Below are 16198 nucleotides of genomic sequence, written 5' to 3' on the forward strand. Positions count from 1 at the left end.
AGAAGAAAGCGTTGGCTCCCCTGTGGCTGGAGTTATAAAAGGTTGTGAGCCACCCTGTGGGTTCTGAGAGTTGAACCCAGGTTTCCTGGAAGAGCAGTCAGTGCTGTTAACCATTGAGCCATCTCCCTAGCCCCATCCCAGGGTCTCACTTACTTATATAGTCCAAACTGACCTTGAACTTGTCACCCTCTTGCTTCAGCCACCACACATGGTTCATTATAGTTTTTACATTTGTGTGTGGTGTGTGCATGGGGGTGGGCGTGCATGCCTGTGGTGTGTGTGTGTGTGTGTGTGTGTGTGTGTGTGTGTGTGTGTGTGTGTGTGTAGAGGTCAGAAGACAACTTGGTGGAGTCTGTTTTCTCATCCCACCATGTGAGACTCCGGGATCAAACCAGGTCCTCAGTGTGTGTGTGGAGGTCAGAGGACAGTCTGAGGAGTCACTTCTCTCTAGCATGTGGGTTCTGGAGACGGAACTCAGCCTGTCCGGCTTGGCTGCAAGCATCTTTGCATACTGAGCCATCTCACCACCACCTCGTCTTTTGGGGATGAGTGTGAAATGACATTTATTCATTTGTTAATCTGTATGTAGGGGTGGTCAGAGGACACCCTGCAAGGACAGGTCCTATCCTACTATGTGGGTCACAGAGGTCAAACTCGGGTTGTCACCTTTGGTCGGAAGGTTTTTTTGCCACCGCCAGAGCAGATTGATGTCCATCAACTCGGACCTGGCACCTGAGGCTTGCGGGTCCGTCCCACATCCTCCTTCCGCAGCCTTGCAGAATGGTCTGATGAGCTCCAGGTCCTGGCCCCAGTGGCTGTCAGGGGCTCCGTACCCCATGTGACTGTCGGTGCATTCTAAGGGATTGCCGAGGCTGTGAGGCTGTTGCTGTTTTATTCTCTGGCAGTACTTCAGATAGAACCTTGTGTGTGCGAGGACAGTGCGCTGCCTTCTTAGAGTGCTTGGCCCTAGTGTGGTGCATGGTGACGTCATTTTGCATGCCCTTCCCTTTACCATATTGGTTTCTAGTCTTGGTGTTTTCTGGTGCTTGTTGGATCTCAGAATGAGGTCCTAGGCCCAATGGGTGGGTGCTGGGTGGGGCCTGGCTCATCAGACGGCTGGCTCTGGGTACAAGGCTCTGTGTTTGGGAGACTGTCCTTTGTTGACTTCTGTCCCATGGTTGAGCTTGTCACCCTGTCCCTGACACATCCTGATGCCCACACACAACCTCTTAGCCAGAGCCAGCTGCTGTCTGTGCTGGCCTCTCTTGAGCTTCTGCCCCAAATGGCCCAGCCCTGAGGCTCTGTAGGCAGTCCTGAACCATGCCCAGCCTCCTGGGCTGAAGCCCAGTATCTGCTTGCTTAGCCAGGGTCAGCGGGAAGTAACAGAGGCCCTGCCTATGAAATCCACATGAACTTGGGTTCCACGGGGACCCGAGAGGCGGGAGAGGTCTCAAAGGTCAGAGGACCTCAGTTGGAGCATCTGTTCCTCTGAATCTGGCGTGTCCATGTTCCTAGGCATTTGTGGGCTCAGTGATGAGTGCTAGGAGAATCCCCAAGAGAGCCATGCTTTGGCTTCAGGGCCCCACGGGAGCCGCCTGCCACAGTGGCCTCTTCTCTCAGCACACTCCTCTGCAGCCTTTTGACACAAAGACAGTTACTTCCCCATGATGTCTTCCTTAAAAATTATAGTTACTTTTTTTATTTTTCGAGACAGGGTTTCTCTGTGCAGCTTTGTGCCTTTTCTGAATCTCGCTCTGTAGACCAGGCTGGCCTCGAACTCACAGAGATCCGCCTGCCTCTGCCTCCCAAGTGCTGGGATTAAAGGCGTGCGCCACTACTGCCCAGCCTTATATTTACTTTTAATCATGTATATATGCCATGTTGGGGGTGCCCACCAGGACCAGAGATGTTGGCTCCCTTGGAGCTGGAGTTCAGGTGTTTGTGAGCTGCTAGACACGGGTACTGGGAATTGAACTCAGGTCCTCTGGAAGAGCATACTCTTAACATGCTCTTAACTGCTGGGCCATCTCCAGCCCCATGCTGCCTCCAGTAACTGTGTTGGAAATTTCAAAATGAGCAATGTGGGTTGGGATCCCCCGGCATTCTTTGCTCTCTGTTCCAGGCAGTTGTAAATCATTTACTGTGAACAATGTCTTGGTTTGGGGGACCCTGGAATGCCAGGGGTTACACCCTGTGACCCCAGGTGAAGGGAGTGAGTACAGTCCACACCAAGACAGAAACTCACCCATAGCACGGGGGGTGGGGTGGGGGGGGTTGGGAGGGGTGGATGCCACTGTACCAGGCCGGCATAGGCTGGAGTTCATAGAATCCAGCTGTGGACCGTGACCACCAGAGAACTGATGATTCAAGTTCTTCAGTCTCTACTGTGGTCTCTGCCGGGTCTTCTGCAGTGCTGGGCTTCCATCCCGGGGCCCTCATCCTCTGTGACTGGCCCTGCCCTGGATTTAGGGCTCAGAGATAGTAACTCTTTAAGAGGGTCAGAAATATCTCCTTGGAGACGTCCAGTCCTTTTGTTAGAGAACTTGCTCCGTGCCCTGACTTGGAACCCAGTACCCTGTAGGCACTCAAGTGCTGGCTGTTCATGGCCACATGGTACATTGATGCCAAGGGCCAAAGGGGAGTTGATTGGATCTGATGCAAATTTCGAAGCATGATACCCTTCATTAAATTATGAATGTAGCCCTTGGCTGGAGAGTCAGACAATGGATGATTGTGGGATTTATCCTCGGGGCATCTCCCTAGAGTCAGGCCTGACCTGGCTCATGACACAGTTCTCTTCGAGACTCTTGGTGCTTGTACGCCTTTTATGAGTATACAGTTATTTCATCAGTAATTGTCCCCAGACTCTCAGAGTAATAGAAATCAAAGAGCAGAGTGCCCAGCACCTCCCCTTCCCCAGGTCATCCCCTCCCCAGGTATTGGGTATATAAGATGTACAAGTCAATCCTGAGCCAAGTGTGCCTTGGAGGTTTTATGTGAGGATATGTGTGCTGGCCTCCCCTCCAGGCTAGCACTTCCCGTCACCTGGGGAAAAGGAGAGCAAACCGACTTTTGGTTCCACTCTGGAGTTTTTTCCACAGTCTTTGCTGTTCTAAGGGACACTTGTTCCCCATAGGTGAGGAGGACGGCCGTGATCAGTCGAAACTGGAGACCAAGGTGTGGGAAGCCCATAATCCGCTTGTGGATAAGCAGATTGACCAGTTCCTTGTAGTGGCCCGGTGAGTTCAATACCAGGGACAAACAGGTTGTTGCCTGAAGCACTGTGATGGGTCTTGGAGACATGGAGCCTTAATTTGTACATGCAACATGAAGTCCATGGTCTTGTCCTTGTTTCCTGCTCAGATCTTTCCCTGAGTATGGATGGAGGCTTTTAGGGCTGCAAATGCCCCTGGGTCCCTTTGGATCCCGTGACAAGTGTGCCTGTGTGTCTGGGCCTATGTTCTCACTGTGTGCCTGAGGTCTGTCTCCACCATAGGCAGGTGCTCCTCCCAGGGCTAGGCTGGGACCCATCTAAAAGCTCCCAGCTGTCCCAGTGGGTGGCTGGAGGCTGCTTGAATGGAGGTAGGACCCCAGAACCAGTGCTGAGCCTACACAGCAGTTGAAGCCCAGATAGATCTCAGCATGGCCCAGGAGGAGGCCTGGCTACATTTGCCATAGACAATGAGGCTTAGGGTCCTCAGGTGTGAGGCAGCTCCCTGTAGAGAGATCTCCAGCAGACACACTGGAGATGGCAGATTCTCCTAAGCGGCATTGAGGCACTTTCGTAAGTTCTTTGTCCCCGACTCATTTGCACACGGGGACTCATATGCCACCAAGATGCTCCTGCAGCTTCTCCCTGTCTCCTCTGAAGCTGAGCCCCAGAGGCCTTTGGTGGGTGCCCCGGGGCCCCGGCCCTCACTGTCTTGCCTGGTGAGGCAATCCCTCCAAGTCAGCTCTGGTGGTTAGTGAGTCTCCCTCTTCCCAGCTCCGTGGGCACCTTTGCACGGGCCCTGGATTGCAGCAGCTCCGTGCGGCAGCCTAGCCTGCACATGAGTGCCGCAGCAGCCTCCCGAGACATCACCCTGGTGAGTGGGCCACTGCCACCTCCCCTGCTTTCTTCTGGGGTCCGACAGCCACATAGGCACGGAGGGTCCTAGCAAGGTAACTGAGGACTTCAGCGTCTCCTAGTACACCTTAGATTTGTTTAACATATGCTGAGGGAGTTAGGGAGGGGGGAGGGGGGAGGGGGGAGGGGCCCCACCCAGGGGCCTTGGCAGCCCCTAGATTGCCACTTTGAGACCTGAAGGAGTGGGCGGGTCACATCGTGGTTCCGGAAGGTCCTCCTTAGGGCCTGGGGACAGCCTGGACCCAGGGGAGCCCTGCTGTCTTACAGTTCCATGCCATGGACACGCTGCACAAGAACATCTACGACATCTCCAAGGCTATCTCAGCCCTCGTGCCTCAGGGGGGGCCGGTGCTCTGCCGGGATGAGATGGAGGAGTGGTCGGCATCAGAAGCCAACCTCTTTGAGGAAGCTCTGGAAAAATATGGGAAAGATTTCACAGACATTCAACAAGATTTTGTAAGTGCTTAAGTGAGGTTGGGGGAGTGGCTGGCCAGGCCCATCTCTCACCCAGGAAGATGCCTGTGCCCATGGCCAGGCCTCTGTGCTTCCAGTCCAGACATAGTATGGCTACTAGTGAGCACTGGGTAGGCATAGGCCCGCACTGTGGAGCTAGGATACTGCTGTGAAGGAGGTTCCCCTGGAGGCATCCTCAAGTCTTATCAGCTGCTTGAACTTGTTTTTGTTTTGTTCTTAACTAAGCTGAGCCTCCCTCCTGTGTGCAGTTCCAGCAAGTCTTTAGGGTCTTTACTATGAGAGGACCCAAGCCCTCAGAGCCCCTAAGTCCCCAAAGGACTGCACAGTATTAACCTTGACTGAAAGCCTGCAGGCACTCTAGTGAAGGAAGGAGCTTGTCTGTGTGAGGTTAGGCAGCTGGGCCACCTTACCCACAGCCTGGAGGAGGTGGGCTACTAGGTGCCAGGATGGGTAGTGAGTGGACTGTATTGTCCATTGGAGCACCATCAGAATAACAAGGCTCAGCATGGTGAAACATGCCTATAATCCCAGCATTCGGGAGGCTGAGGCAGGAGGATTGTGAGTTTGAGACCAGCCTGGGAAACACTTAGAAACTTCTACAAACAACAAACAAATGTAGTTAGCAAGCCCAGCCCAGGGTGGGAGAGCCAAGAGCATGCAGAGTGCTAACATGGCCATAGACAGAGGGTCTGAAGGTCTGCAGGAACAGCCTGGGAGCCCAGGTGCCCGTCACTCCAATGCCCACAGAACCCACGGTCTCTGCTGGACAGCCTGGCATGTAACTGGATTAGAAAAACAAGTCAAGTGAGCACAACCTTTTTAGACAAAAAGTAGCGTTAGAAGAATGGGATAGAAATAAACCAGCAGTTAGAACAGAGGTGGTGGCGTTTGAGGGGGGACTGGACATGGTTGCTACAGTGGGTTGGACAGCCCTGTGGAATCTCAATATTTCTAGACATAGTTCAGCAGATAAACTGCTAGAGAGCAAGGCCTGCTGGTCAGTGGATCAAGTGAACCAAATACAGAAACAGGATTCTGCACAGAACAGACATACCCAGCTTTTGTGTAGCCCAGGCCACAAGACACACTTTTGTGAGTCTGCTCTTGGGAATTGTTCATGCAGATAAAGCTGATAAATACTAAAGAAACAAAGTTCTCAGATGCTAGACTTTTAAAGACTGAAGCCCTAGCCTTGGGGTATAGCCCAGGGATAAGATGCTTGCCTTTCATGGCCAAGACTCTGGGTTTGATCCCCACTACTGGCAAAACAACCTATGAGCCCTTTGAAATTAACAGTGCCATTTTAAACAGTAGTTTGAGGTGAGAAGACTGAGCTTCAGTCGCTTGGCTTGTGGCCCGGGAAGCATGGGGAGAGGGCAGGGTTAAGGGGCTCCACTCACTGCTGTGTGCTGAAAGATCAGAATCACCCAGCCCCTCAACACTCGGCTACAGATAAGGGAAGGACAAAGACTATGGGGAAGAAGCCGTGGAGTTAACTAACCCAGAGAGGCGGCAAAGGTGCCTTTCCAACCCGGGTGGGGGCAGCACTGGGATGTGGACGGGGCAGCGGCCTCTCGTCCTGTCTTGGACCCTCTTCTGCTACTAGAGCAAAGCCCCTGGGTAATTCGGAACAAATCCATCAGTCTGTGGTTCTGGAGGCTGAGAGGTCCATGGTCGTGGTGGGAGGCAGAAGGGCAGGACAAGAAGGTCTCTGATCCTCAGTAAGGACAGCAAGGCTGCTGTCACCTCGCTCAGGTTCTCCGACATAATGGTGATTGTTCTAGCGTGGGTTTTCAGGGAAGGTCAGCCACACATTCCTGTGGTTAACACAGTGGGGGAGGGGGGCTTGTTGTGCTGTTAGTGGGGGACCAGAATTGCCATCCCAGCACTGCCCCTGCCTTTGCGCCCTGTCCCCAGCCTGTCTGGGCAGTAGTCCTGTCCCTGCCACCCCTGATGTTGCCTTCTCACCCCAGCTCCCATGGAAATCGCTCACCAGCATCATTGAATACTACTACATGTGGAAGACCACCGACAGATACGTCCAGCAGGTGGGCCGTCCCACCCTCCCTCACGACACCTTCCCCCACAGTCCCCAGATAGTCACATTAATTTGTTTATACCTTCCCTAAGCCTGGAGCAAAGAGGAAGGAGCCACGGTCCCTAGAGGACTCAGATTGGGAGGAAGGGACATTCCTGAACCCTAGCCAGCCTGACACCCCCACTTCCTGGCCCTAGGCTGGCCAGAGAGAGCCATGCACAATTTTCACAAGTCTTTCCCAAGGGAGCCAGTGATGGAGAAACAATGGTGTCCCCTCCCTGCGGTCTCCCAGCTGCCCTGGCCAGCCTGGTGACTTCCCTAACCCTCTGTTTTGTTTTAAGAAACGGTTGAAAGCAGCTGAAGCAGAGAGCAAGTTAAAGCAGGTTTATATTCCCAACTAGTAAGTTCCTTCTTATGTTCCTGGGGCCAGTATGGACGGACGGCAGTGGGCATGGGACTCTGAGGGTCCACTGGGGTCAGGTGGCTTCCGGAGCTAAGTCAAGGAGCCTCTGTCACCCTCTTGATGAGCTTGCTCAGCTGGGGAGGAGGGATCAGGCTTCAACTTCTTTTGGCCCAGGAGTCAAGCTGGGTTTAGTGCTCAGCATATTGGGGCATGGGGTATGGCAGCCATAACACAAGGGACTAGGGGTACAGGGATGTCTGTTGGGATACAGACACCCCGGAGCACCTGTGACTGATCCTTCTCCTCCATCAGTAACAAGCCAAATCCAAACCAGATCAGCGTCAACAGTGTCAAGGCCAGTGTAGTGAATGGCACAGGAACACCAGGCCAGAGCCCCGGGGCCGGCCGGGCCTGCGAGAGCTGTTACAGTAAGTGCTGTACCTGGTATCCACCCTGGGCAGCAAGGGCCATGGGAATGCTACTGCGTGGCTGTGGTGTTCATGGGGCCCCTAAAGGCCCCTGGCCCAGACCTGGAATGACTCCCCACAATGGGGCTGCAGTGGTGGGGGCGTGGTTTGGAAGAGTTCCTCAGGAACATGAGGTGGACCTCCGTTGGCCCTGGGCCAGTGGGTGGGATGGCTGTGGTGGCGGTGGGGACACTGTGGGATGCTCTCTGCACCGTTGGTTCTGCTTAAGAATCCGTCTATTTCCAACTTTGTTGTCCGTAGCCACACAGTCTTACCAGTGGTATTCTTGGGGTCCCCCTAACATGCAGTGTCGCCTCTGCGCATCTTGTTGGACATATTGGAAGAAATATGGTGGCTTGAAAATGCCAACCCGGTTAGATGGAGAGAGGCCGGGACCAAACCGCAATAACATGGTAAGTGGGACATGCCATACCTATCACCTGCTGCATGTAGGCCTCAGGTCCTTGGCCTCCAGTCACGGTGCTGTGTTGGGGTGGTGTGCCCCATTCCACAGAGTCCCCATGGCATCCCAGCCCGGAGCAGTGGGAGCCCCAAGTTTGCCATGAAGACAAGGCAGGCCTTCTACCTGCACACTACCAAGTTGACACGCATTGCCCGGCGCTTGTGCCGTGAGATCCTACGCCCATGGCATGCCGCACGCCACCCCTACATGCCCATCAACAGCGCAGCAATCAAGGCTGAATGTGAGTCATTCTTTGTTCCCTTTCTTGGGGCCGGCAGGAGCCACACCCAGGCAGTGTCCAGGTTGGGGTAAAGGTAAGGGCCCTGACTCTTGGGGAACATAGCCCTTCACCCAACCTCGCCCTCCTGTAGGCACAGCACGGCTGCCTGAAGCTTCCCAGAGCCCACTGGTGCTGAAGCAGGTAGTGCGGAAGCCCCTGGAGGCTGTGCTCCGGTACCTTGGTAAGCTGGAGCGGGGGGACGTGGCCTTCTGACTCTAATCCTAGCAGCCGTCTAGGAAACGCTGCACGATCACTAGAACTACCGTTTGGCTGAGGCCGCCCTGTGCCGGGCTTAGTGACACCCAGGCCGCAGTGCTGCTTGCTGCCCTCCTTGGTCCTGAGCCCCTGGCTCTTTGACTGTAACCTCACTGGACACCCAGTAAGGGCCCTGTGTCTCTCTGTGTGGCCCTGGCTGTCCTAGAACTAACTCACTCAGTAGACCAGGCTGGTCTCCAACTCAGAGATCCTCCTGCCTCTGTTTCCCAAGTATTAGGATTAAAGGTGTGCACCATTGCACCTGACTTCTGACTAGGGTTTATGTCAGGTGTAACCCAACCTGCAAGTCTACCAAGGCAGGGTGGACACCTGCCACCTGCAAAGAGGCCTCTCCCCGGCTGTAGGACAGCATTGCAGGCCTTTGTGAGCCCTTGGTGGCCCAGGTGCTCATCTGGCTAGCAGCCTTGCGGGGATGGTTCCTTGTTTGTGTTGGTCTGGGCACCGCTGAGATCTAGGCAGTGCTACTGGCCATTTAGAAATGGCACATTCTGAGGTTAAAGCAGATACTTGCGTTGTTTGCAGGGTTTAAGTGGGCTTGAGTCAGTCCTCCAGCGTGGAGGTAGCAGTCCTTCTAGAAAGGACATTCCAGAACCATGAGCTAAGTGTGTGCAGTGCAGACACAAGTGTCTCTGGCTTTGTTCCCTGTCCGGGGTCCGGGGCCCCAGGGCCGGCCGGCCTGGTTCTTGTTCCACAGGAGGATGTGGTCAGTGCCAGGACCCACCTTCTGTGGGGCGGGTCCTTGCTCAGGCCAGCCAGGCAGCTCAGTGTCTGGCCAGTAGCCAGTCTTCTGCCATCAGACCTGGTGGCCTGGATGTGGAGGCTGTCTGATGGGACTACTGTGTTTATGGGCTGTGTCTGGATCTTGTAAGCTCTTAGCACTTACCCAGCTATCCTGTCCAAGGCAGCAGGCTGGGCTCTACGTGGCTGTCCTGAAGATATCCTAGGGAGCCCTCTGGCTATTTTTCCCCAGCTTCAGTGAGCTCTGGTAGATAGTGACTGTTTTCTTCCAGCCTAGTCAGTGGGTTTCAGGGTGGGAAGATATTATTATTACTGTGTGGAGCCTCTTGTACTGCAGTTTCTGAATCACACCCTTGACTCTTACATTTCCACAGAGACCCACCCCCGCCCCCCGAAGCCTGACCCTGTGAAGAGTTCATCCAGCGTGCTCAGCAGTCTGACCCCTGCCAAGTCAGCCCCTGTCATCAACAATGGCTCCCCCACCATCTTGGGCAAGAGGAGCTATGAGCAGCACAATGGGGTGGATGGTGAGTCTGAGCCGCAGGGCTGGCCCTGTGAAGAGGTCAAGCCAGGTCTGTTGGGAGCTGCAGGGCTGGCCCTGTAAGGGGGTCAGGCCTACCGAGGGCCGTGGGGCTGGCCCTGGAGCTCCATATGACCCTTATTCAATTGGCTATCTTAGTTGATGGTGTTTTCTCTCCCTCTCTCTCCTGTCCCTGGGCACTGCCAGGCAACATGAAGAAGCGCCTCTTGATGCCCAGTAGGGGTAAGGCCTGGGGCGGCCGCTGGTGGGGTGCCGTGGCCGAGTCCTGTCGTGATGCCTGTGTGTGCTGTCTACTAGCAGACTGGGAGGTTCGGGGCACGTACAGGGGCAGTCCACACAGACCCAGGCCACAGTCCATACTCCCATGCTCTTGTAGACTTGTGACTTGGTAGAAGGCCCATGAGCCTGGGTCTCTGGCCTCGGCCCCCTCGGCCCCTCGGCCTGAGCGTGAGTGGACTGTCTTTGCACGAGGGCCCTGGCGCCCCCACTGCTGCCGCGCTGTGCCTGCTCGCATGCCTTCAGCCTTGCTTGTAGGGCCGCTAGTGCTACCTGCAGTTTTTGTGTGCCCTGCTTGATGGGGACAGTAGGATGGGCTGGTGGCTGGGCTTACATATGGTCTTCGTATCTGCTAAAGGTTAGCTCAGATTCTCCTGATGAGGTAAGGACTGTAGGGCAGGAGCCTGCTCTGGACATGAGGGAGAGCACCAAGTCTGATTGATGTCAGCGTGGGGGTTAGTGTTTAAGGCTGGACCTATGGGTAGCCAGGAAACCCCAGCCAGCCAGCATGAGCCTGCTCAGGCCCCTGTGCCGTCAGGACGAGCCCAGGAGGTAGCAGTGGGCAGTGACCATCCAATTGTACCTTATTCCCCCAGGACACTCCCCCTCGAGGCTGTTTTGGAAGCTTGCCAGCTGCTAGGCACCCAGGCAGGCATATCCCTTTTGTCTGGCTGCTGTTACCTGCACCTCACTCCAGGGTCCAGGCATAGCCTCCCCAGACCTGCTTCCGGCCTTACAGAGCTGTTTCCTTCACTCAGTTTCTCAGTCTATCATGCAGACCGAGGTGTGGTCTGCAATGGGGACCCAACCAGGACATGGTGGGACTCACTGGCCCTGCAGGTGGTCTAGGCAGCTCAGTCCCTGTGTCAGAGGGTCTAGCCATGAGAAATGGCTGTCCTGAAATTGTAAAACCGGGTCTCAGCACTAGACTTAGCCTAGGAGCCATGGGCTGGCTGCCTGGAGACAGCCCACCTTCTAGTGCTGCTGCGGTAGCCTCAGGAGTGGGCCTCGCATAACCAGGGCGGATGGGAGCTCTGGGCAAGGCGTTGGCCCCTGGCACCCTAGGTTCTTAACTCACTAACCCCTGCCCCATGCTGCCTGCTGCTCTGCCCTGCGGCTTAGCTGCCATGTGCATGCGGCTCACTCTAACTCTAGTGTGTATCTTCTCTCTCTGCCACCTCATCACTCTGGCAGGCACTTACCTGGGTAAGTAGCTCCTGTGATAGGGCTTTGTGTGGGCCCCGGGTTGGGGTCCCAGCAGGTGCCGTGAACAGGTCACCCCTGCCTGGGTGCTGTAGACCAGGAAATTGGGGCCCCTGAGAGCTAAATGAGCTTGCAGGGGAAGGCTGGATCCAGGATGCCAGAACAGGGTCGAATTGCAAGTAGAGGAGGTGGGACAGGCTCTTCAGAACTCTTCTTAGGAGGTGGGCCACCCTGTGATCCCCCACCCTTGGGAGGCCGAAGATAGGAGGGTCTCTGTTCCGGGTAGCTGAGATACATGTTAAGACTTTGTTGAGATCTCTGATGGGAAGTGTCTGATGACTGACAGAGTGCCAAGGGGTCCAGTGGCACTGGCTGGGCATGGTAGAGGAGTCCTATCTTGTCCCCCGCTTGGAGCCAGGCCATTCAGAGACCTGTTTGGCACACATGCTTACACATGCCAGCAGACCCAGGAGGCAATGATTCCTGAGGTGGGCCCAGCTGGGACTCCTGCTGGGGTGGGCTGACAGAGCCTAGATTTTGCCTCTCAGCTTCATCCTGTTGACATCTCAGTTCCTTTTTAGACCTGCAGCCTACAAGTCTGCTATTGTAGTCAGGGTAACTGCTTTTAGCATGTGAGCAACCGGCAGACAATGGCTGCCCCGAGAATGGATAGGGATGATGATGTACATACAGCTCTGCAGGCTGTCGCTTGACTAGTCACCTGTCTTGGCCTCGTTGGGGGCGTGCGGGGCGAAGGGGTAGTCATCTCTCACCTTCAAAGAAGCAAATATTAGATCTGAGACCTCTGTCCTCCTACCTGGAGCCCAAACTGCCAAACTGCTACATCTTCTGCTGGTCAGGATGTAGGTGGCTCTCAGGGTTAGCAGAGCTATGGGACCATCTGGGCTAGCTGCGAACAGGCCACTTGGGTGTGGGCTTTGGCTGGAGGGAGTGGCCTCAGGAGGGATCATGTCCCACCTCCATTCTAAGGCGAGCAGTGTGGGTGCTGAACGTGCTTCCCTGCTCTGGCCTCACTTGGTGTTCTTTTTCATCAGGTCTGGCAAACCATGGACAGACCAGGCACATGGTAAGAGTGGGTGACTGGGTGTGTTCACATCCCTCAGGTGTTGGGGAAGTGGCCCTGGTAGCCCCTACTCCCCAACCAGTGCCAGGGAGAGAGTATCTGGGAGTCCTGGCCAGACCTAGCAGGTAGCCTAGGCCCAGTACATTCAGGCCTGAGCGGCCCTCCAGGAGCTCCCTGCCTGGGCGGGTGCAGGCGGCCTATGGAACCCTGAGGCCTGGCTGCCCAGGAAGTTGGGCGCTTGGTCTGAGGGTTGTAAGTGAGGCCAGGGCACTGTTGCTCATACCTACCTCTTGTCCACTACAGGGACCAAGTCGGAATCTCCTGCTCAACGGGAAGTCCTACCCCACCAAAGTGCGGCTGATCCGCGGTGGCTCCCTGCCTCCAGTCAAGCGGCGGCGAATGAACTGGATTGACGCCCCAGACGACGTATTTTACATGGCCACTGAGGAGACCAGGTTGGAGCCTTTCCTGGGACGGGATGGGAGTTTTCAGCTACCGCTTTCTGGTGTTTACTGGCTCACCTCTTCCCACAGGAAAATCCGAAAGCTGCTCTCGTCCTCAGAAACCAAGCGTGCTGCCCGCCGGCCCTACAAGCCCATTGCCCTGCGCCAGAGCCAGGCCTTGCCGCTGCGGCCACCCCCACCTGCACCAGTCAACGATGAGCCCATTGTTATTGAGGACTAGGCGGCCCCTCCATCAGCCCCCGAGTATCCAGTGCGGCCTGCAGAGGCCAAGCGGCCTCCCTCCCCCCCAGACTGCTGCCCACCCCACCCTCTGGTTTCCATAGCGCCCCAAGTCCCGCCCTCACATGCAGAGACACTGCTCCTCTGGTGGACGTGCGGGGGAAGAAGTGTGTCTAACTTATTCCAAGACACCGAGGAGTCTTTTTTAGCTTTGTGTTTACTTTCTGGCTGGAGCAGAGATGAGGAACGCCCGGGCCCTGCACAGGGCTTCTCACCCGGGGTGGGCTCTAAGGTTTGTTGTGTTCTGTTGAAGGTGCCATTTTAAATTTTATTTTTATTACTTTTTTTGTAGATGAACTTGAGCTCTGTAACTTACACCTGGAATGTTAGGATTGGTGTGGCCAGCAGCGGCCAAGCTGCCTGGCGGGGTTGGTCCCTTGTCTTTTCAAGTAATTTTCATATTAAACAAAAACAAAGAAAAAAATCTCATAAAAAGGAAAACCCCAGCAAGCCCTTCTGCGTCCTTTGTTCCCAGCCCCCCTCCGGCCCCAACACCTGGAATACCCCAGGGCCTCTCCTGGCAGGTACACGGCCAAGCCCAGGAAGATGGGCCGGAGCCACAGGGCAGGCCAGATGCTGCCCAGCTCAGTGCTGAGGTCACTCAGGCTGTGGAGTGTACCACTCCGAGACCTGTTTCTGCAGGCCTTTGGCCCAGTGCCTGCTACCCTTCCCAGGGGGGCAGTGAGGGGCTGGCCATGGTGAGGACCTCCACACAGTGAGAGCTGACCCTACCTGAGGCCCCACAACTTTTCCCAACCAGGGTTCACTTAGATGGCACAAAAGCTCCAGGTCCAGGGCCACCGCCTGTGCGCTGACCCCTGGCCAGCTGTCAGGCCTTCTGCGCTGGGCCCTGCCACGCTGTGCTGGCAGGCGAGCTTTCCTCAAGTATTTGCTCATATTTCTGCTCAGAAACCTTATCTCCGCCTGTGCCTACCCTTGCAGGCCGAGAGACAGGTGCAGGCCTGGCCAGCTACCGGAGGAAGGAGGGATGGCTACGGACCATCGTCCCTCAGGCTTCTGCCTCTCAGCTGGCCAAGAAAAGGGTCAGCCAGCCCCTCCCTGGGAACAGTGGGGATATTTGGCCTCTGCCTCCTGCTTCTGCCCTACTCAGGCAGGCGCCTGTGATATGTGGAAATCTCAGATGGGGGGTTAAAATAGAAACCACTTATGTTCCCACTCTGGGTACAGATAAGGGGGTATCTTGGCTTTCCTGGGCCTGTGATGGGGCTTATCAGGGTGACAGGCCAGGTGTCTGGGATAGGGCTATGACATACCCCATCTTCCTAGGGTCATTAAGCTGCTTCCCCCAGCTGATGCTGGCTTCCACCTTGTCCTCTACTGCTCTGGGACTGCCCAGTCTCCAAGGGCCTCCTAGGAGTCCTCTCCCATGGGGGAGTCTGCAGGGAGCGTGGCTGTCGGCTCAAGCAAGGGGCAGATGAAGCCCCTTCTGAACTGGCTCCCTGTCCTCAGGCACAGGGTCTTCTAAAGGCTGTCCTTTTCAGGAGTCAGGCTGGGTAATGAGACATCCCTAGGTCCTGGCTGAGACAGAAACCCAAGGGCAAGAGGGCCTTCTACGAGTTCCCAGTGTCATCCTGGTATTCTTGACGTGCCTCAGTACCTCAGCTCTGGTGGCCACTATAGAAACAAAGCCATGTGTCTATGTGTCTACTGGAGATCAAAGCCAAGGCAAAGAATGGGAAGTGAACACAGGCCGGTGGCTGATGGGCCCAGGAAAGTACTCTGTTCCATCCGGAAGCCCTTTTTGATGAAGAAAATGGGCAGGGGACATTCTGTGAGGGCCAGGCACTCAGGACCCAAGGGACTGGTACTGACTTGAAGACCTGATGTGGAAGCAGCCTGCATACCTGCCCAGGTCACAGCTCAGAGCCTTTATCCCAGGCCTTGCCATGGACCCCAGGCATCACTGTGACTCAGCCCAGCCATGGGTTTCCTACAGTAGATCTGTGACCCTGCTCTAAGGGTGGGACACATGAAAATATAATTCCAAGATATTTTTTATCTTGCTGAGACTGTAGAGACATGACCTGCTCCACCCCCTGCCATCTTCCATACTTCATGGATGATGAGAGGGTACAGTAAGGGTTGATTCGGTTGGGAGCCGGGGCCCCTATGAATCCAGCCTGAACAGAACCTGGCTATGAATGAAGGGGTCCTATCCAGGAAGGTACTGTGGAACCCCCTACCCACCTCTTCCTTTGGCTGGTCCGTGTCCAGAGATGCCTTTCTGTCCCTGCCCATGCTGTCCTGTTACTGCCCTTTTGCCCCCCACAGCCTCAGATGCGCAGGCCAAGGCCACCGTTCTGTCACCGGCCCGTGTGCCTTCCCGCCAGGCCCAGGACAGCCCCATAGCCCCCCATCACTGCGCGGGGACCACAGGAGAGTGGGTAGAGCAGCGGCAGCAATTGAGCTCTCTCGCCCCACCCTGCTGATCCCCTTCTCACCCTGGGCATCAGGCCAGTATTAGGTGCCATTCTGCCGCCGCCTCCCCTTGGAGGGGCCCTGTCCCTGCCTACTCTTTCATCAGGGCTGGATACCCTTGAGGCCTTTTCAGAAGACTGCCTGAGCCTAGCTCACTTAGTGGTGGGTGGTCCAGCAGGCTGGAAGCTAGGGTCCCCAGGACTCCTAAGATGGGGAGCTGTCGAGAGCACAGTAGTGGACGCCTGGGTTGGGGAGTCAGGGCACCTGTGAATCCAGCCTGAACAGGAACCTAGCTATGAATGAAGGGACCCTGTCCAGGAGGGCACTGGAGGCCACTTTACCTGCCTCTCGCCTTGACTGGCATGTGTCCAGAGGTGCCCAGGGGGAGCTGGTCAGGCTGGTCAGTCAGGCTTGGAGGGGGCGGCACATGTTTCTGGGCTCTTGTCACCATGGAAATGGTAGCAGCAGCAGGGTATGTGTGCAGGGAAGGGGGAGGGGCCGCCACATGGAGCCATGTTAGTAGGCCGGGGATCACCAACATGCCTGGCGCCTGGAACCACTTGACTCCCAGGCCTTGGGCTGGGCAGAGAAATGAAATTTGGGTGTCCAGCACAGCTGTGAAGACAGGGTGGGCGTGGTGGTTCTGG

The 16198-nt window shown here is 55.7% G+C and overlaps 1 protein-coding gene across 20 annotated transcripts in view; it reads left to right on the plus strand.

Annotated features, from left to right (window-relative positions):
* Positions 1-13558, plus strand: part of Mta1 (metastasis associated 1) — a 40117-nt gene extending 26559 nt beyond the window's left edge. For 6 of the 20 annotated variants that reach the window (XM_076551547.1, XM_076551548.1, XM_042261272.2 and 3 more), the window contains 13 exons: positions 3137-3239; positions 3986-4085; positions 4394-4582; positions 6574-6648; positions 6980-7038; positions 7354-7469; positions 7770-7921; positions 8023-8212; positions 8343-8432; positions 9640-9792; positions 12341-12372; positions 12673-12824; positions 12903-13558. In XM_076551547.1, coding sequence (XP_076407662.1) covers positions 3137-3239; positions 3986-4085; positions 4394-4582; positions 6574-6648; positions 6980-7038; positions 7354-7469; positions 7770-7921; positions 8023-8212; positions 8343-8432; positions 9640-9792; positions 12341-12372; positions 12673-12824; positions 12903-13053 — 1562 coding nt within the window. In that variant the 3' untranslated portion in view covers positions 13054-13558. Of the gene's footprint in view, positions 1-3136; positions 3240-3985; positions 4086-4393; positions 4583-6573; positions 6649-6979; positions 7039-7353; positions 7470-7769; positions 7922-8022; positions 8213-8342; positions 8433-9639; positions 9793-9944; positions 10029-11276; positions 11289-12340; positions 12373-12672; positions 12825-12902 lie in introns of all 20 variants that reach the window. The other 14 variants (XM_076551546.1, XM_042261266.2, XM_042261269.2 and 11 more) reach the window with 5 other exon arrangements.
* Positions 13559-16198: the final 2640 nt, after the last annotated feature.

The sequence above is a fragment of the Peromyscus maniculatus genome, chromosome 14 (assembly GCF_049852395.1).
Source record: "Peromyscus maniculatus bairdii isolate BWxNUB_F1_BW_parent chromosome 14, HU_Pman_BW_mat_3.1, whole genome shotgun sequence".
Classification (NCBI taxonomy): domain Eukaryota; kingdom Metazoa; phylum Chordata; class Mammalia; order Rodentia; family Cricetidae; genus Peromyscus; species Peromyscus maniculatus.